The following is a 22,181-nucleotide window of genomic DNA, read 5'->3' on the forward strand; positions in this document are numbered from 1 at the left end:
AAAAATACCACACACAGGCGCCTCGGGTACTACCCAAGGGAGAACCGGAGAAAACAAACAATAGAAGTCAATGTCTATGTGGATTGGCTGCTCCCCTAAGGTGAGTGATAAGAGTACTTATCACTCCAAATCCAAGAGAGGGGCACTAAGATGGGAGGTAGCTGGTTTGCCTGGGGGGGGGGGGGTCAGAAAATAGGGGCAACCTGTCCTGGGAGAAATCCGTATAGTAGGATCAAAAGAACCCTTTGAACCTGGTGCTGTGGCCTCGATGGTGAATGATGGAATCCAGAGATCTAAGAAATACTTAAAGAAGTAAAATAAAAAACATATGCAATAACGCATTTTGAGGGTCACCTCCTCCTCCTTTATCAGATATCAATATGAAGAAGGGGAAAGTAACCCCAAAACACATAATTGTATTCTATTAAAGAAGCATTCCTTGGATCTATGGATTCCATCATTCACCACTGAGGCAGCAACACCAGTTTCAAAGGTTTCTTTTGGTTCTACTATATGGATATATGGATACACATAGATAGATCTCAGGACATGTTGGAAGGTGTAGTTTACAATGAGTGACCTCTCTTGTTACATTTTATAATCCTCCCAGTTCACTGCCCCCATCATGATAAACCATCCCCTGCCTTTATTTTTATTATTATTTTTAGTTTTCTACCTTGATATTGCTCTGTATTTTCTTCTTAGTCTCAGTCAGATTCACAGACTAGGACGGGGTGTTTCCAAGAAGGCTGTGACATCATCTGAAGCCATACAGGGGAGAACTTCCTCCCTCACTCTGCTGCACACAGCCCAGATCAGTTCAGTGTGTGAGATGAGCTATGATTGGATAAGGCTGCACACACACCCCTCGGAATTTACTGATTTTGGACTTCTGCTAGGCCAGCAGGAGTCCAAAGTCTGTGCAAAAAATGGGGGAAAATGTGCTCTGGACAAGTACGGAGACAGCAGGTGGCAGCTTTTTAAAACACAAAATATAAAAAAAAAATTTTTTAAACAAAGTACATTAGAAAGATTTTTTATTTACCATAAGGAGTGCAATAGCAAAAATTTGTTTTAATGAGAGTGCCCATTTAACATCATCTTGGGACCACTGCTTCAGACTGTAGTTTGTATTACTCTAGTCCAGTGTTTCCTAACCAGGGTGCCTCAAGCTGTTGCAAAACTACAACTCAAAGCATACCCGGACAGCCGTTGGCTGTCCGGGTATGCTAGGAGTTGTCATTTTACAATAGTTGCAGGTGCCCTGGTTGGAAATCACTGCCCTGGCCTGATCACAGGTTTTGTTTTCTGTTCTCCGTCTGACGTGTAGTGGTTCCCTTATCAGCGACTCTCTTACTAACCCCGATGTAGATAGGAATTCACAATGGTAATTGGATCCAAGAAAGTCTGGCTGAATTAAAATGATTGAATTACTTTTCAAGCAGTTGTCCGCACACAGCCGCCACTATTTCTGGCTTCTCGAAAACTGATTAGGGATTAGGCCGGCTCATTCGGCGGTAATATAGGTTAATTGGAAGACCTTGAAGAGTCAGCACCTTAAGAACAAGGGAAGTAAATGCAGATTGAATATGGATAGTTGAGTAATTACTGGCAAAGGCTGAAAGATAATGTTAACGCAACAAGTAAGTACTCACACCCATGTCCCAATGAGGAGAATCATTTATATTCATTAGCCATGAAAGCCGAATGTCTTACTTCCCTGACAGTCCAAATAGTAAGGATCTGTGGACACAGAGCCAGCACGAAGGCCTATAGAGTCCCTTCAGCACAGTACTATGAAAGCATAGGCAACATATAGTGCCACTGCAGTTCCTATAGGTTATAAGAACTCACATACATAGCACAAGATGGAATGTAACATCACTTTGAATTCCACTGGGGAGCCTACGAAAGTCCCATTACACCTATGCACAACTCAATGGTCAGTGTGGCAAAATGCATCCTCTATCTGAAGGACAGAAGAGAAGTGTCTGATCCCAGGGGGTCTAGCCACTCAGGTATCCCTGGCTCTCCCATAGAGATAAATGGAGAGCGCGTGCCGACCCCCACTCTGTGCGTGAGGAGTGCCAGAGCACCATGCAGGAGATCACAGAGGGGCCCAGTGGTAGGATCCCCCATGATCAGACTCATCTCAATTGTGTTGGTTTAGAGGCAGGTGTATAAATCTCTATATGTTGCCTTATATGGCTACTGTCACAATCTAACATTTTTTATATATTGTACATCGTGGCAAAACATTAACCTCTAATATACTTCTAATATAAAATGTATGTACTTTTTATAAAAATCATGGCTTATAAAAAAAGACCACTAAGGGTCCCCATACCATCAATAACATAATCTTGTCTGGCTGCATCATCATCTTTTTGTCCCAGCTGAAGCACAGGCTGGGACAAAGCTCAGGAATTTAGACCAGGACTAGCACTTCTCTGTGCTCACTCCTGTCCTATCAGACTGCAGCATGAAAACAGAAAGGAGGGGGGGGGGGGTTACAGAGCAGCCTGCAGTGATTGGATCGAGAGGCCCAGCACAGCAGACTCGGGAAGGAAGTGAATGCATGGTGAGTGAGGGCGGGCTCAGTGCTTGCCTTGGACATGCCTTCCTGAGCAGTGGAGGTCACAATGAGTGAGCAGCAGAAGAGAGGGATTTGTTAGGCAAATACAGAAGCAAGGCACATAAAAAAGACATGCACGACCTAGTAAGTAAAATCTAGTGTTGAGCGGCATAGGCCATATTTGAATTCGCAATATTTCTCGAATATATGGACGAATATTCGTCATATATTCGCTAAATTCGCATATTCGTAATAGTTGCATTATATTTTCGCATATGCCAAAAATTAGTCTAAATGAAAAATCGCATATGCGAAAATTAGCATATGCGAAAATTAGCATATGCGAAAATTCCTAAGCCAGTCTCACACAGTAGTATTAGAGCCTTCTTTAGACCACACAAGCTGGAAGCAGAGAGGGGTGATCACTGTGATGTGTACTGTGAAAAAACCCCCCAAAAAAACGAATATTCGTAATTACGAATATATAGTGCTATATATGAGAATATTTGCAAATTCGCGAATATGCGATATTCGCAAATAAAATTCGCATTGCAAATATTCACGAGCAACACTAGTAAAATCTAGTATCATTATTATTTTTTTTTGTGATAGGAGAGGTACGCTTTAAAATAAATGGGACAGTCCCAGAAATTTCTGCTAGAAAATCTGCCACGTGTCTATATTTTGTAATTGCTGGTGGAACATAAGATAAAAGAAATAAATAAATCCCCTGATCCTAAGATTGACTAAATATACCAGTGTTTTCCAGCTGTTGCACAACTACAACTCCCAGAATGCCCAGACAGCTGGACAACAGCTGGAGGCACCCTGGTTGGAAAACACTGAAATATTTTTTAACCGCTTAACGACCAAGGACATATGTTTACGTCCTTGGCATGCTCCCGCGATATAACACAGGGTCACGCAGTGGCCCCGTGTCATATCGGGTTGGTCCTGGCATGTATCTGAAGCGGGGACATGGGGCTAATTGCGCGCGGCAGTGATCGCCGTGCCCCATGCTATTAATTCTTTAGACACAGTGTTCAAAGTCTATAACGAAAGTAAAAGCTTTGCGGCTGCTCAGTGGGGCTGATCGGGACCACCGCAGTGAAAATGCGGTGTCCAGATCAGCTAGGACGCGAGCGGAGGTCCTCTTACCTTCCTCCGGCGCGTCCCTTCGGCGATTGATTGCTCTAAGCCTGAGATGCAGGCTTGAGCAATCGACTGCTGATAACACTGATGGATTTGCAGTGAAAAGGGTATAAGATCAGTGTGTGCAATGTTATAGCCCCCTATGGGAGCTATAACACCGCAAAAAAAAGTGTAAAAATTATGTTAATAAATGTCATTTAACCCCTTCCCTAATAAAAGTCCAAATCACCCACCCATAAAAAAAAAACCCCATGTAAATAAAAAAAAACATATGTGGCATCGCCGCGTGTGTAAATGTCCGAATTATACAAATATATAATTAAATAAATCACACGGTCAATGGCGTACGCGCATAAAAATTCCAAAGTCCAAAATAACGAATTTTTGGTCACTTTTTATTTCATGAAAAAATGAGTAAAAAGCTATCAAAAAGTCCGATCAATACAAAAATGGTATTCCTAAAAACCTCAGATCTTGGTGCAAAAAAAGTAGCCCTCATACATCCCCATACGTGGTAAAATCAAAAAGTTATAGGGGTCAGAATGTGACAATTTTAAACGTATAAATTTTCCTGCATGTTTTTATGACTTTTTCCAGAAGTGCGACAAAATCAAACCTATATAAGTAGGCTATCATTCTAACCGTATGGACCTACAGAATAAAGATAAGGTGTAATTTTTACTGAAAAATGTACTGTGTAGAAACGGAAGCCCCCAAAATTTACAAAAGGGCTTTTTTTCTTCAATTTAGTCACGCAATTAGTTTTTTTTCCCGTTTCGCCGTAGATTTTTTGGGTAAAATGACAGATATCACTGCAAAGGTGAATTGGTGGCGCAAAAAATAAGCCATCATATGGATTTTTAGGTGCAAAATTGAAAGGGTTTTCATTTGCAAAAGGTGAGGAAAGAACGTAAGTGCAAAAACAGAAAAACACGTGGTCCTTAAGCGGTTAAAGGGGTACTACTGTGGAAAACTTTTTTTTTAATCAACTGGTGCCAGAAATATAAAAAAAATCTTAATCCTTTCAGTACTTTTTAGGGGCTCTCTGCTGACCTCTGCTGTCCATTTTAGGAACTGTCCTGATAAGCATATATTTGCTATGGGGATTTTCTCCAGTTCCTAAAATGGGCAGCAGAGGTCAGCAGAGAGCACTGTGGTCAGGACATCACAGGAAATGCATTTCTTTTTGGATTTCTCTTTAGTATACAGCCCCTAAAAAGTACTGGAAGAATTAAGATTTTTTAATAGAAGGGATTTACAAATCTGTTTAACTTTCTGGCACCAGCTGATATAAAAAAAAAAAAAAAAGATAAAAGATAAGATGCTCTCCAAATCCAGGAAAATAGCAAGAAAATAACAATAATACATTATCTCTGTCAACCTATAATATATTTTGCCCCAATTTTTTTTTATATTCTTGGAGCAAAAAAATAAAAAAAAATAAAAAAATAAATAAAAAAAAAAAATATATAAAAAAAAAAAAAAAAAATATATATATATATATATATATATATATATATATATATATATATATATATATATTCGAAATTCCAGAAAAAAACAGTAAAGTAAAAAGAATATTAAGAAAATGTATATCTGTTACAAGCATATCCTTCTTTTGGGTCCAACACTGGGAATGCAGAACACAATTCTCCCAACCATTTATCTCCATAGTGAAGTGGCCTTTAGTGTTGCTCGCGAATATTCGCAATGCGCATTTTATAGCAAATATAGCACTATATATTCGTAATTACGAATATTTTTTTTTTTTTCACAGTACACATCACAGTGATCATCCCTCTCTGCTTCCAGCTTGTGTGGTGTAAAGAAGGCTCTAATACTACTGTGTGAGACTGGCGTGCAAATTTTCGCATATGCTAATTTTTGCATATGCTAATTTTTGCATATGTTAATTTTCGCATAAGCAAATTTTCCCATATGCGAAAATAAAACGAGAATATTACGAATATGCAAATTTAGCGAATATATGATGAATATTCGTCCATATATTCGCGAATATTCGCAAATTCGAATATGGCCTATGCCGCGCAACACTAGTGGCCTTGTGACTTTGGGATATTGTAGCCCTCGCATACATAGCCAAATCTTAAAGGGGTAGTTATGTTAATAATTTTTATCTATTATTAGTTTCCTCCTTCATAGTTTTTTATTTTTGCAATAAACATCCATAAAAAATGTACACTGCTTCTACTACTATTCCTATGGTGAAATGTCATCAAAACCCTTTTCTGCCTCCCTGTTCTGGCATCTCCGTCTCGGCTGCTGTCCCTCCTCCTACAGCCCCCACCTTCTGAGACAGAGATCACATGACTCAACTGCTGAGATGACCACCTGACTCTCCATCTGCAAGGAAGAGCAGGAGAATGCTTCTGCCTAGCAACACCCGTGAGGCAACACATCTGGTCCTTTACGCTCCCGGCACTGGTGACTGCCCTGGAGCGTAGAGGAGGGAGATGAGCAGCCGCAAAAACCCGGGTGATCCGCGGCAATTACACTGACCGGAGCAGTAATAGTGGTGGTGAGTATGACTGTCTGTTTTTTATTTATTTTTTTATTTATTTGCAGCTCCCGGTCCCCTGCTACAGTTCCCGCTCCCCTGGCGCAGGCCAGACGAGTGTGTGTGTCTGTGTTTGTGTGTGTGTGTGTGTTTATGTGTGTGTGTTTATGTGTGTGCTTTTTTGTGTCTGCGTGTGTGTGGGGGGAGAGGGGGGTTGAAACTATGCTCCTAATGTGCAGAATCTATGCTACCTAATGTGGGATACCTATGCTCCTAATGTGCAGAATCTATGCTACCTAATGTGGGGAAACTATGCTCCTAATGTGGGGAAATTATGCTACCTAATGTGGGGAAACTATGCTACCTAATGTGGGGAAACTATGCTCCTAATGTGGGAAAATTATGCTACCTAATGTGGGGAAACTATGCTCCTAATGTGGGGAAACTACCTAATGTGGGGAAACTATGCTACCTAATGTGGGGAAACTATGCTACCTAATGTGGGGAAACTATGCTCCTAATGTGGGGAAACTATGCTCCTAATGTGGGGAATCTATGCTACCTAATGTAGGAAAGCTATGCCCCTAATGTGGGGGAACTGCTGTCTATCTAATGTTTTTTTTTTAACTACAACTCCCAGCATGCTCTCACAGCCGAAGGGCATGTTGAGAGTTGTAGTTATGCAACAGCTGGAAGGGCTCATTTTTGAAACCACACTCTAGTGTTCTCCAAACTTTGCCCCTTCAGATCTTGCAAAACTGCAATTCCCAGCATGTCCACACTGTACAGGCATGCTGGGAGTTGTAGTTCGGCAACATGTAAAGGGCCAAATGTTGCAGAACTACAACTCCAAACATGCATGGACTGTCTTAGCATGTTGCTAGTTGTAGTTGTGCAACGTAGGGGCATAGTTTGTAGACCATTGCACAGTGGTTTCCAAACTGTGGCCCTCAGATGTTGCAAAACTACAACTCCCAGCATGCCCAGACAGCCTCTGGTTGCCTAGGCATGCTGGGAGTTTTAGTTTTGCAACAGCTGGAGGCACCCTGGTTGGGAAACACTGAATATATGTAATATATAAAAATATTTGTTATATGTATATATAAAAGATATCTAAAACACACTATTACTTGTATGAAAAAAAAATACATACAGGTTTATATGTATTTTTATTCAAATATATATGTTTGTATATGTAATGTATATATACAACCTATATATTTGTGTGTGTGTATATATATATATATATATATATATATATATATATATATATATATATATGAAGTATGCAAAGTTTCTCAACACACCACCATATAAGGTAGAGTGCCCCCTGATCAGCTCTGGCTCTGGTTACAAAGTCTCAGAAGCTGATTGGGATTTATGCCAAGCCAGAGTTCTCCCCAGAAGGGAAGAAGACCCCCATCTGCAGACAACTGTTTCGGGGTGCTTTCCCCTCGCCAGTACAGTGCAGGGTGTTCTGGCTGAGGATGAGAGACCTGTAGCAACTAGCTATAGGGGATGAGTAATTTCCTCTTCCCTTTTAGCTATATATATATATTTCCCCAGTAAAGCTCTACTAAATCGTAATATATGTACAGTAGCAGTGTTTCCCAAAATGGGTGCCTTCAGTTGTTTAAAAACTTTAAAACTTCAACTCCACACATTCACAGATGGACTTTGACTTTTTGGGCATACTGGGAGTTGTAGTTTTGTAACAGATGGAGGCACCCATTGCTTAGTAACATTCCGAGTGCTGGGACTGGTCAGGTGACTGGGGCAGAAAACAGCAGTTAGGAGGAAGTGAGCACAGAGCGGCAGCAAAGAATGCTGGGACCTGTAGTTTAAAGACGTGCGGGGAAGGGAACAAGCAGGAGGGCAAAAAGATGTATTAGAGCCACGTACAGGAGATACAAAGGTCACAGGAGAATAATAGATGCAAGGTAATGTCTTATGCTGATCTGAGTTGTTTATTGTTTTTTATTACTTCCGTTGGATAACCCCTTTAAGTGCTTTATAATTCCGAGTTGTAAACCGCTATAAATATCTATTTTAGCGCAGAGCGGGCCGGTTATGTGGTAAGAAATCTCTTTTTAATCTCTGGCTGACAGTCCTGCTGGATTGCATACTATATTGTTTCATTTTAAAAATCGTCTTCAGTCGCTGTAGTTATTGGAGGGTTGCAGTGATGGATGCCGCCGGCGCGGGTGGAATCACAGGGTGCCCGTCTAAGATACAGCAAGAAAAACTCAACTGAGATGGCGAAGCTGTATGGTCCGAGCATTGAACATCAAAAATATGATTCAACTGCAAGTAACACCCTTCTAAGACATTGGGGGAGATTTATCAAAACCTGTGTAGAGGAAGAGGGGTGCAGTTGCCCATAGCAACCAGTCCAATAAAAAATGAGAGGCTTCTGAAAAATTAAAGCAGTGATCTGATTGGTTGCTATGGGCAACTGCACAGCTCTTCCTCTGCACAGGTTTTTATAAATTTACCCAATTGTGCTCCCCTGATCGGGGCCTATTGTGCAAAGGTAAGATCCTGGTGCCTTATAGGCCCCTCTGCTGCATAAGACAGTGTTTCCCAACCAGGGTGCCTCCAGCTGTTGCAAAACTACAACTCCCTGGTGTTGGCTGTCCAGACATGCTGACAACAGCTGGAGGAACCTTTGTTGGGAGACACTGGTATAAGAGGGCACCAGTTTGGTAAACGAAAAATCAAGTGAGGACCCTGTTACAGATAGATAGATAGATAGATAGATAGAAAGTATTCCAGGAGAGCAGCACAACCAAATACAGATAATCCACGGGATAGGCGCAAGCTGTATGGGAACCTTGGTCAGTGGCTCCACTCTCAATATGATCCCAGAAGACAGCAGCACATAAAAATTTGTGTCAAAAAAAGGTAAAAATGATTCCATAAATCCAGTGCAAAATAGTGTGAGGTCGCAGAAACGTTGCTCTATTTTTGCACTGCATTTATAGAATACATTTTTACTTTTTTGACACAAATTTTCGTGTGCTGCTGTCTTCTGGGATTAGATAGATAGATAGATAGATATAAGATAGATAAATAGATAGATAGATAGATAGATAGATAGATAGATAGATAAATAGATAGATGGATAAAGATATGAGATAGATAGATATGAGATGGATAGATATATAGATAGATAGATAGATATGAGATAGATAGATAGATATGAGATAGATATGAGATAGATAGATATGAGATAGATAGATAGATAGATAGATATTCACTCCAAAAAACAAGAAGCCGCAGCACTCCAGTAAGGTGAATAAGATTTATTGACCCAACATCAGGAACAACGTTTCAACTGCCCAATTGCAGTCTTTCTCAAGCTTGAGAAAGACTGCAATTGGGCAGTTGAAACGTTGTTCCTGATGTTGGGTCAATAAATCTTATTCACCTTACTGGAGTGCTGCGGCTTCTTGTTTTTTGGAGTGGATGTCTATAGGACCCTGGACCTGGGACCTTTACCGCTTGCACCCATCGCTCTCTTTGGAGGTTGTGCTGCTCTACCCCTTCTGCTCGTCTATATAGATAGATAGATATAAGATAGATAGATAGATAGATAGAGATATGGGATAGATAGAAATGAGATAGATAGATAGATATGAGATAGATAGATAGATAGATAGATAAAGATATGCAATAGATATATATGAGATAGATAGATATATATGAGATAGAAATTAGATTGATAGATATATATGAGATAGATAGATATGAGATAGATAGATAGATATGAGATAGATAGATAGATAGATAGATAGATAAAGATATGCAATAGATATATATGAGATAGATAGAAATGAGATAGATAGATATGAGATAGATAGATAGATAGATAGATATGAGATAGATAGATAGATATATAGATAGATAAAGATATGCAATAGATATATATGAGATAGATAGATATGAGATATATAGATATGAGATAGATACATAGATATGAGATAGATAGATATGAGATAGATATATAGATAGATAAAGATATGCGATAGATAGATTGTCCATTCATCAGTTCACCCTCTTAAAGGGGTTATCAAGAAATCAAAAAACAGAGCTAATTTCTTTCAAAAACTGCTCCCTGTCTGTCTCCAGATTAGTTGGGGTTTTACAACTTGGCTCAATTTACTTCAATAGAACTGAGCTGCAGATCCACACCCAACCTGGAAACAGACAGGGAGCAGTTCTTGAAAGAATTTCTGCTGTCTTTCGATTCCTGGATAACCCCTTTAAGGCAGACTGACTCTCGGCCCAGTAATGAGCTGTCTTCAGCACCTGTGCTGCTCTGGGCTCATCTGAAAGGCTCCACTCTGCCTTTGATCCCATAAAAATCCAAAATGATAACAGGATTTACCAAATTTAAATCTTGTCAGGGATTTTACTATTTCCTGTATTCCCCATAGTTTACCCTTCTTTCCCTGGATGGGAGTGGCACTTAAATAAATACAGGGGGAATTGTACTAAACTGTAACTTAGCCTTAATGTCAGTTTATTCTCTCTATTTTTTTTTATGCAGCATTATTTGTCTCTACATTTATCTTTGTTTTAATAGAAAAAAAATGTCTTTTAACCGTCGGATTTTCATTTTTCAGAGAGTGTGGATTATGGGCCAGTGTTTACCCAAGAGCCAGAAAATGTTATTTTCCCCATCGATTCTGGAGAGAAGAAAGTGGCCCTTAATTGTGAGGCAAGAGGAGCCCCTGCTCCAGTCTATAGGTACATCTGATGACAGTTTCATTCATTCATTCATTCATTCTTCAGGGACCCTCTTCATGTAAGATAGGACTGGAAGATATATTGATTATCTCTTCTATTTGAGGAATCATCTGGTTATATTTTAATATACACCCATTTTGGTAAAGTGCTAACATAACATACAGTATATACCAGTGTTCTTCAACCTGCGGACCTCCAGATGTTGCAAAACTACAACTCCCAGCATGCCCGGACAGCCAACGGCTGTCCGGACATGCTGGGAGTTGTAGTTTTGCAACATCTGAAGGTCCGCAGGTTGAAGACCACTGATATATACTGTTTTTGCCATTACATATCAAGAATTGGTATTGGACACATTTAGCATTTAGTTTCAAAACCGTTTCCTTTCTTACATCTGGAATTCCTTTCTTATTCCTCCTGGAAATGTCCAAATAACAACTGTTACTATTTTTTCCCTATTCTAGCCTGACATTGGGAGCAGTGATTGGACATAACCTAATGATATAGGAAGCTTGTTGTTCCTGCATTTTCAGGATGCATTAACCCCTTAAGGACCGGAGGTTTTTCCGTTTTTGCATTTTCGTTTTTTGCTCCTTGCCTTTAAAAAATCATAACTCTTTCAAATTTACACCTAAAAATCCATATGATGGCTTATTTTTTGCGCCACCAATTCTACTTTGTAATGACGTCAGTCATTTTGCCCAAAAATCTATGGTGAAGCGGGAAAAAAAATCATTGTGCGACAAAATTGAAAAAAAAAACGCTGTTTTGTAACTTTTGGGGGCTTCCGTTTCTACGTAGTACATTTTTCGGTAAAAATGACACCTGATATGTATTCTGTAGGTCCATACGATTAAAATGATACCCTACTTATATAGGTTTGATTTTGTCGGACTTCTGGAAAAAATCATAACTACATGCAGGAAAATTAATACGTTTAAAATTGTCATCTTCTGACCCCTATAACTTTTTTATTTTTCCGTGTATGGGGCGGTATGAGGGCTCATTTTTTGCGCCGTGATCTGAAGTTTTTAACGGTACCATTTTTGCATTGATAGGACTTATTGATCACTTTTTATTCATTTTTAAATGATATAAAAAGTGACCAAAAATGCACTATTTTGGACTTTGGAATTTTTTTGCGCGCACGCCATTGACCGAGCGGTTTAATTAATGATATATTTTTATAATTCGGACATTTCCGCACGCGGTGATACCACATATGTTTATTTTTATTTTTATTTACACTGTGTTTTTTTTTTTATTGGAAAAGGGGGGTGATTCAAACTTTTAATAGGGGAGGAGTTAAATGATCTTTATTCACTTTTTTTTTTCACTTTTTTTTTGCAGTGTTATAGGTCCCATAGGGACCTATAACACTGCACACACTGATCTTCTATGTTGATCACTGGTTTCTCATAAGAAACCAGCGATCAACGATTCTGCCGGATGACTGCTCATGCCTGGATCTCAGGCACTGAGCAGTCATTCGGCGATCGGACAGCGAGGAGGCAGGAAGGGGCCCTCCCGCTGTCCTGTCAGCTGTTCGGGATGCCGCGATTTCACCGCGGCTATCCCGAACAGCCCACTGAGCTAGCCGGGATGCTTTCGGTTTCACTTTAGACGCGGCGTTCAACTTTGAACGCCGCGTCTAAAGGGTTAATAGCGCGCGGCACAGCTATCAATGCCGCGCGCTATTAGCCACGGGTCCCGGCCGTTGTTAGAGGCCGGGCCCGACCCGCTATGACGCGGGGCCACGCCGTGGCCCCGCGTTATAGATCGGGAGTGGACACATGACGTTCCAGTACGTCATGTGTCCTTAAGGGGTTAAAGGGGTTATCCAGGAAAAACCTTTTTTTTTTATATATCAAGTTAAACAGATTTGTAAATGACTTCTATTAAAAAATCTTAATCCTTTCAGTACTTATGAGCTTCTGAAGTTAAGGTTGTTCTTTTCTGTCTAAGTGCTCTCTGCTGACACGTGTCTCTGGAACCACCCAGTTTAGAAGCAAATCCCCATAGCAAACCTCTTCCAAACTGGGCGGTGCCCGAGACACGTGTCATCAGAGAGCGCTTAGACAGAAAAGAACAACCTTAACTTCAGAAGCTCATAAGTACTGAAAGGATTAAGATTTTTTAATAGAAGTAATTTACAAATCTGTTTAACTTTCTGGAGCCAGTTGATATATATATATATAAAAAAAAAAGTTTTTTCCTGGATAACTCCTGGCTGCATTCACACCACGTTTTTGCAATACAGTTCCCGTATCAGGTTTTTGATGAAAAATGGATTCCTCAAAACCTGACTAAGGCTGCATTCACATCTTGTTTTTGCAATACGATTGCCGTATCCGGTTTCATTGAAAAAAATTGTATTGAACTGTATTGCAAACCGTATATATAGACATTTCAATGTAAACCGTATGCCAACCGTAGCATCAGGTTGTGTACGTTTTGCATCATCTACGGTTTTGTGTCCCGATCAAAAATCGTATCCAACTTGTATACGGTTATTTTAAAATGGAGTTCTTTGGTAACCGTATTGAACCGTATGTGCGTACGGTTACATCCGGTTTGCACAATACTGTTTTTCATTTTTTTGGGGGGGAAATTCAATTACGTTATTTAACTTTATTTAAAACGTATACAAACGGACATCCGTTTTCAAACCGTATATGGTTTAAAAAAGTGAGGAGGCATATACGGTTGCATATGGTTGCATACATTTCGGTCCGGTTTGGAGACATATGTTTTTTGTACAGAAACGGGATACGGAACCCGGATTGCAAAAACGAGATGTGAATGCAGCCTAAACTGTATCAAAACGTGTGTACAATTTTCAACCCGTATACAGTTAAAAACCGTATACGGTTTGAAAAATAATGTGTGGTTGCATCCGTTTTTTTAAGAAAAAAACCTATACGTTTTTAACTTTTCACTCCATTTTGAATAAATTTTTACTTGTTTGATTGAAATTCCAAGAAAAAAAACTGTGCAAAGTCAAAAAACGTATGGTGAAAACCGGATGGAACCATATGCACATACGGTTCTGTACGGTTCCCATTGACTCCCATGTTAAAAAAAAAAAAAAAAAAAACATATACGGTTTAATACAGTTTTTTACCCGGACCAAAAACTGTGGTAGTCTACGGTTTTGGGTACGGGAAAAAAAACTGACAAAACCGTACGGGATGCAAAATGGACACAACCTGATACATCTTTTGGCATATGGTTTTCAATGGAGAGTCAATGCATGCGGTTTTTAATACGGTTCCATGCGGTTTTCACATAGAAAACGTATACGGGAACTGTATTGCAAAAACATGGTGTGAATGCACACTAACAGTGGAACCAGACATGCTCCATTAATAAATATTATATATTATCCTCCCCCAAAACCAATAGAAGTAATAAAAAACACCTATTAACAGGGAAAGGTTTTTCTTAGAACAGAAAGTATTTCCATGGACCTTTTCATCACAAATCTGGTCAACAATCAATTCTCATAAATTCTTATTGGGTTTAGCACATAAATATACTTAATTTTAGAAGACATGCATGTGGTCATAAAATACTGAAGAAAGTGTATTACCACTATCAAAGGGAAGTCATCACCTGTTTAAGGGTATGTTCACACTACGGAATCTGCACCGTTGATGGCAATGCAGTCTGAGCATAATTCCACCAAAAGAAGGAACATGTTTGTTCATTCAATGGGTGAATTCCTGCCCCAGAATTCCCCACCGCTGAAATTCTCTAGTGTAAATGGGTCAATGGATGACTCATTTACACCAATGCCAGATTAGTGCAGTGGGACCTCAAAGTGGAATTCTGTACAAAGATTCCATAGTGTGAACTTATTAGGGGCATGGGTAAGTGGTCATATGGACAGGTCCCCATGGCTGTTTTCTGACCGATGGTCCCTGATTGATGCACCTCTCCTTATCTGTGACGCATCACTTAGGGCTGGTGGGGAGCATGGTCCAAGAACCACCCCAATGATTAGTAAGGCTGGGTTCACATCACTTTTTGACCATACGGCCACTGGATTCGGCTGGAGGAAGTGAAAACCAGGCTCTCCCGTATCCCGGACCTTATCTCATTCATTTGAATGAGCCGACCGGAGTCATATAATGACTCCGGTCGGCTCATTTTTTTCCCCCTTTCCGGTTTTGTGACAGACCTAAAACCGTGGCATACCACGGTTTTAGGTCTGTCACAAAACCGGATATGGGGAAAAAAATGAGCCGACCGGAATCATTATATGACTCCGGTCGGCTCATTCAAATGAATGTGATACAGGCCGGGTCTGGCTGGGATACGGGAGCGCCCGGTTTTCACCCTCAGCCTGATCCGTGGCCGTATGGTCAAAACGTGATGTGAACCCAGCCTAACTTGGGTGCCAACAGTTTTTTTTTAATGTGATTTCTCTGAAACAAAATGTCTCAGGACCCCGATCCCTGCACCTATGTAATGCTGCCCACGGTTTGGGAAGGTGACAGGTTCCCTTTAATTGCAAGTTTCCACAGAGTTCTATAGATGATTTCCAACTTTCTCCCAGCAATAGCTCCATTCTTGTTCCTAGGCTGCAAATGATTTTGCAGTATTCACTTAACCATACACAGTCAACAGACAATCAGAGCTTTCTTTTCACAGTAGTTTTGTAACAAGAAATAAATACAAAAAATATATATTTTTTTTCTCTTAAGCAATTTGGTTTTTACTCCTATCCTTAATCTTAATCCAGATTATTCCTTCAATAGGAATAAGGAAATAAAATTACACAAGTTGATAAATACATTTTCACGTGTTCATTTATTTTTTTCACCTTATTTTACTATGTTTCTAAATTATTTTATTTTCTCCATTTTTTGTTTCTTTTTTAAAGATGGCTTCGCAATGGAACAGAAATAGACTTGGAAAGTGATTATCGCTACACTTTAATAGATGGAAATTTAATTATCAGCAGTCCAAATGAGGTGAAGGATTCTGGTCAATACCAGTGCATAGCGGCAAACAACCTTGGCAGAATCCTTAGTAGAGAGGCAACATTTCAATTTGCATGTGAGTAATAATGCCCTGATGATTTTATTAGTATTACTTTTTGCTCTTTTTTAATTCTAATATAATATATATTATTATATGTCCTATATATAAAATATATATAGGATATGAATTAAGATATCTTAAAGTGGTATTCCCAGCTTGACAGTAATTTCCTATCCACAGTATAGGAGATAACATGTTGAACGAGTGAGTGGCCTACACAGCGTGCATACGACCATTGCTCCGTTGATTCACTATGAGGCATAAAAACATTGTAGAGCTTTCGATTAGTGGGGGTCCGAGCCTTTAGACCCCTACTGACCAGGGGCAAAGGAGCCGTAAACCGAGATTGTTTTAAAAAAAAAATTAAGGAGTTGTCTCCTGTAGACCGTGCCTTCATAGAGGCATAAAGGGCATAAAGTATGGACAGTGGACAATTAGAGGAGTTACCTCATCAGAATGGTCATCATGTAATATGTATTTCCTTATCAGAAATGATATATTTGTTGTCTCCTGTAGACTGGGCCTGTCTACATGACATGTTAGTGTTACGCCTAGCGCTCCGGGTCCCCGCTCCTCCCCGGAGCGCTCACGGCGTCTTTCTCCCTGCAGCGCCCCGGTCAGTCCCGCTGACCGGGAGCGCTGCACTGTCATGGCCGTTGGGGATGCGATTCGCACAGCGGGACGCGCCCGCTCGCGAATCGCATCCCAGGTCACTTACCCGTCCCGGTCCCCTGCTGTCATGTGCTGGCGCGCGCGGCTCCGCTCTCTAGGGCGCGCGCGCGCCAGCTCTCTGAGACTTAAAGGGCCAGTGCACCAATGATTGGTGCCTGGCCCAATTAGCTTAATTGGCTTCCACCTGCTCCCTGGCTATATCTGATCTCCTCCCTTGCACTCCCTTGCCGGATCTTGTTGCCTTGTGCCAGTGAAAGCGTTTAGTGTGTCCAAAGCCTGTGTTACCTGAACTTCTGCTATCCATCCTGACTACGAACCTTGCCGCCTGCCCCCGACCTTCTGCTACGTCTGACCTTGCCTCTGCCTAGTCCTTCTGTCCCATGCCTTCTCAGCAGTCAGCGAGGTTGAGCCGTTGCTAGTGGATACGACCTGGTTGCTACTGCCGCAGCAAGACCATCCCGCTTTGCGGCGGGCTCTGGTGAAAACCAGTAGCCTCTTAGAACCGGTCCACTATCACGGTCCACGCCAATCCCTCGCTGACACAGCGGATCCACAAGCCGTAAGCCGAATCGTGACAGTAGATCCGGCCATGGATCCCGCTGAGGTGCTGCTGCCAAGTCTCGCTGACCTTACCACGGTGGTCGCTCAGCAATCGCAGCAAATTGCCCAACAAGGACAGCAGCTGTCGCAGTTGACCGCCACGTTACAGCAACTTCTGCCTCTGCTACAGCAGCAACCATCTCCTCCGCCAGCTCCTGCACCTCCTCCGCAGCGAGTGGCCGCTCCTAGCCTCCGCTTGTCCCTGCCGGACAAATTTGATGGGGACTCTAAACTCTGCCGTGGATTTTTGTCTCAGTGTTCCCTGCATATGGAGATGTTGTCGGACTTGTTTCCTACAGAATGGTCTAAGGTGGCGTTCGTAGTAAGCCTTCTTTCAGGAAAGGCCTTGTCTTGGGCCACACCGCTCTGGGACCGCAATGATCCTGCCACAGCTACAGTCCAGTCCTTCTTCGCTGAAGTCCGGAGTGTCTTCGAGGAGCCAGCCCGAGCTTCTTCTGCCGAGACTGCCCTGTTGAACCTGGTCCAGGGTAATTCTTCTGTGGGCGAGTACGCCATCCAATTTCGTACTCTTGCTTCCGAGTCCGGAGTGTCTTCGAGGAGCCAGCCCGAGCTTCTTCTGCCGAGACTGCCCTGTTGAACCTGGTCCAGGGTAATTCTTCTGTGGGCGAGTACGCCATCCAATTTCGTACTCTTGCTTCCGAGTTATCATGGAATAACGAGGCTCTCTGCGCGACCTTTAAAAAAGGCCTATCCAGTCGCATCAAGGATGTGCTGGCCGCACGAGAGATTCCTGCCAACCTCCAAGAACTCATCCATTTGGCTACCCGCATTGACATGCGTTTTTCTGAGCGACACCAAGAGCTCCGCCAGGAAAAAGACTTAGATCTCTGGGCACCTCTCCCACAGCATCCTTTGCAGTCTACGCCTGGGCCTCCCACCGAGGAGGCCATGCAAGTGGATCGGTCTCGCCTGACCCAGGAAGAGAGGAATCGCCGTAGGGAAGAAAATCTCTGTCTGTACTGTGCCAGTACCGAGCATTTCTTGGTGGATTGCCCTATCCGTCCTCCACGTCTGGGAAACGCACGCACGCACCCAGCTCACGTGGGTGTGGCGTCTCTTGGTTCTAAGTCTGCTTCTCCACGTCTCACGGTGCCCGTGCGGATTTCTTCTTCAGCCAACTCCTCCCTCTCAGCCGTGGCCTGCTTGGACTCTGGTGCCTCTGGGAATTTTATTTTGGAGTCCTTTGTGAATAAATTCAGCATCCCGGTGACCCGTCTCGTCAAGCCGCTCTACATTTCCGCGGTCAACGGAGTCAGATTGGATTGCACCGTGCGTTACAGCACAGAACCCCTCCTGATGTCTATTGGACCCCACCACGAAAGGATTGAGCTCTTCGTTCTCCCCAACTGTACCTCTGAGGTCCTCCTCGGTCTGCCATGGCTCCGGCTTCATTCTCCCACCCTTGATTGGACCACCGGGGAGATCAAGAACTGGGACTCTGCCTGCCACAGGAAGTGCCTCTCCCCCCCTCCCAGTCCCGTCAGGCAAGCCTCTGTGCCTCCTCATGGCTCCCGTCCTTGTGTCTCCCTGCCCCGTGCCAAGCTTCACCCTCTGCCCTCCCTCCCCATTCCAACTCCTGCTGTACTGCCTGCCGTTGAGGAAACCCTCCATTCTTTCCCGGTGTCCTCATCCCAAGGGAGGCAGTTACCGGACAAGAAAAAGGGGAGACCTAAGGGGGGGGGTACTGTTACGCCTAGCGCTCCGGGTCCCCGCTCCTCCCCGGAGCGCTCACGGCGTCTTTCTCCCTGCAGCGCACCGGTCAGTCCCGCTGACCGGGAGCGCTGCACTGTCATGGCCGTTGGGGATGCGATTCGCACAGCGGGACGCGCCCGCTCGCGAATCGCATCCCAGGTCACTTACCCGTCCCGGTCCCCTGCTGTCATGTGCTGGCGTGCGCGGCTCAGCTCTCTAGGGCGCGCGCGCGCCAGCTCTCTGAGACTTAAAGGGCCAGTGCACCAATGATTGGTGCCTGGCCCAATTAGCTTAATTGGCTTCCACCTGCTCCCTGGCTATATCTGATCTCCTCCCTTGCACTCCCTTGCCGAATCTTGTTGCCTTGTGCCAGTGAAAGCGTTTAGTGTGTCCAAAGCCTGTGTTACCTGAACTTCTGCTATCCATCCTGACTACGAACCTTGCCGCCTGCCCCCGACCTTCTGCTACGTCTGACCTTGCCTCTGCCTTGTCCTTCTGTCCCACGCCTTCTCAGCAGTCAGCGAGGTTGAGCCGTTGCTAGTGGATACGACCTGGTTGCTACTGCCGCAGCAAGACCATCCCGCTTTGCGGCGGGCTCTGGTGAAAACCAGTAGCCTCTTAGAACCGGTCCACTAGCACGGTCCACGCCAATCCCTCGCTGACACAGCGGATCCACAACCCGTAAGCCGAATCGTGACAGTTAGGGCATGAAGTATGGACAATAAGAGGAGCTTTCTCATCAGAATGGTTATCATGAATACGTATTCACTTATCAGAAATGCTAGATTTGTTGTCTCCATCCTTCTCCAGAAATGTTTTTATAGCATAAGGACATCAAAGAGAGGAGTCCTATGCTTTGGATTAGCGATGAGCGAATAGAATCTGACGAATCCGAATTTGTTACGAATTTCAGGAAAAATGTTATTCGCAATGAATGCGAATATCGCCGTGATTTCGATAGCGATAAACACTTCATTAAACTCCATTTAGTGTGGTCCAGGCTCCGGGGCATCTAAAATGGTGGATCCACATGTGAGGACATGGGGCAAAGAATCCTGCGAAGAAGGGAACAAGGGTCGGCGTGATGACCCTGAATCACATGCTGCCTATCAACTACCAGCCACCTTTGTGATGTCACAGCCCTATATAATCGACAGCCATCTTGTGGCCAGTCAATTTAGCCTTTTATTGCAGAGAGAGAGTGAGGGACATACAGCAGTGTGTGTTGCACAGAAAAGCAGTATTCCAGCAGCGATTCACCTCCCAATCACAACAGCGTTCTATTGCATAGAGTGACAGACAGACAGCAGTGTGTGTTGCACAGAAAAGCATTTTTACAGCAGCGATTCACCTCAAGCCCAAATCCAGACTAAAATCACTGATAGGGAAGGGAGTGAGATTGAGAGAGAAAGTGCAATTTTGGGTGTAGCACACAGCAACTGTGTGCTGCAGCACTGGTCTGTACAACAACTGAAAAGCTAATAGTAGCCAGCCAGTTAGGGTGAGCAGAGCATTAAAAGCATATTGTCCTCCATTAAGTGTAACCTGTGCATACATCTAAGTTGTGTACCCTTTTGTTCCTGTTAAAGTCTTAAGGGCCTAGAAACTGTGAAAGGCCAGGCAAAAGTACACACCTGGTGCTGTAGGCAAATACTGTTTCAAGCGTACTGGAGCGAATTGTCCTCCACTCATAAGTGCATACCACATATGTACATCTAAGTGGTGTAGAATTATTTTGTTCCTGTTAAAGTCTTAAGGGCCTAGATACTGTGAAAGACCAGGCAAAAGTGCACACCTGCTGCTGTTCTAGACAAATGCTGTTTTAAGCGTAGTGGAGCGTATTTTACTCTCCTCATATATGCACTAAGTATGTCAGGCAGAGATGTGCCAGGGCATGCACAGAGGAGTGCCAGAAGCTTCAATTCATCAGGCAGGAGTTGCAGCGAGAGGCCTGAATTCCCGGTATCAGCTAGCAATTGTGTCTCGATCAGCAAACCATCTGCCGTCATCGATTGGTTAATACAGTCATTCACTTCATCACAAGTGACATCTGACACTCCCAGTAAACAGTCGGTGGATTTCTCAGACACAACCCTCAGTTGGCATGGCCCGGGAGCAGTCCTTGTCCTCCCATTGCCTTTGTCCTATGCTGTTCCCTCCCCCACAGAAGTATCTTATGCTGTGGGTTCAGCTACACTATTTAGTGAGGATGATCTAATAGAGGACGGTCAGCAGCTACTGGCCAGCCAAGAAGGGGAGGAGACATCCGCCGCTTCTTCCGCTAGGCGGGCAAGAGTAGTGATGAGGAGAGTGGCGTGGGAGGTGGTGTTGCGAGCATTCAGGTTCCTGAAGCAGACACTGTTAAGGAACATGAGGAGGACATCAATGACAGTGGCAGACACAACTCGATGATGATGAGGCCGATCGCGCTTGGGAGCAGGGTGCAGAAGGGGCTTCATCATTATCAGGAGAAGAGGTTTGCAGGTTGCCCATGAGGCAACAGCTGAGCCAGCAAGGTGGTAGCATGGTTGGCAGTCAGCATGGTGGCAGAAGTGGAAAATCTGAAGGCAAATGTGCCCGGGGTAGATCACCTGCTTCGCGGCAGCCTACCTTCCCAGGAGGGGTTCCTGGAGTCGGCGGCAGTAGCAGTCAATTAGTGCAGACTGTTAGTGGGAAAATCAGCTACTCGGCAGTGTGGCAGTTTTTCATCATGAAATCCAGAGGATGTTAACCTGGCCACATGCAAGATGTGTCAGCAGAAGGTGAAGCGTGGCCAGGGTCCCAATGTTGGCACCACGGCCCTGCGTCAACATAGGCAGCATCACCATAAAGTGGCCTGGGAGAACCGTGGCTCCGATGTGGTGGTCCAGCCTGCTGCATTACCCAGTGGCATGCCGCTCCCTATGTCAGCCAGCCAAAGCTCCACCACCTCAACCGAAGGGAGCTGTGTGTCATACCCATCTTCTGTCGCTCCAGATGCTCCTTTTCCTCCTACTTCGAGTAAGTCATTCCGCCAGCAATCCATTAACCCCTTAACGACCACGGACGTAAATGTACATCCTGGTTTGGCGGGACTTCCCGCACCAGGACGAATATTTACATCATGTGTTTGACCCCGAGCATCGGAAGGGTGCTCGCGTCATACACCGC

The 22,181-nt window shown here is 43.4% G+C and overlaps 1 protein-coding gene across 4 annotated transcripts in view; it reads left to right on the forward strand.

Annotated features, from left to right (window-relative positions):
• The window catches only part of CNTN5 (contactin 5), a 1,441,523-nt gene that overhangs the window by 900,586 nt on the left and 518,756 nt on the right, over window positions 1-22,181 (forward strand). For 3 of the 4 annotated variants that reach the window (XM_056561527.1, XM_056561528.1, XM_056561529.1), the window contains 2 exons: window positions 10,874-10,997; window positions 15,886-16,061. In XM_056561527.1, coding sequence (XP_056417502.1) covers window positions 10,874-10,997; window positions 15,886-16,061 — 300 coding nt within the window. Of the gene's footprint in view, window positions 1-8,052; window positions 8,186-10,873; window positions 10,998-15,885; window positions 16,062-22,181 lie in introns of those variants that run through there. The other variant, XM_056561530.1, reaches the window with a different exon arrangement.

Source organism: Hyla sarda, chromosome 2 (genome assembly GCF_029499605.1).
Source record: "Hyla sarda isolate aHylSar1 chromosome 2, aHylSar1.hap1, whole genome shotgun sequence".
NCBI lineage: Eukaryota > Metazoa > Chordata > Amphibia > Anura > Hylidae > Hyla > Hyla sarda.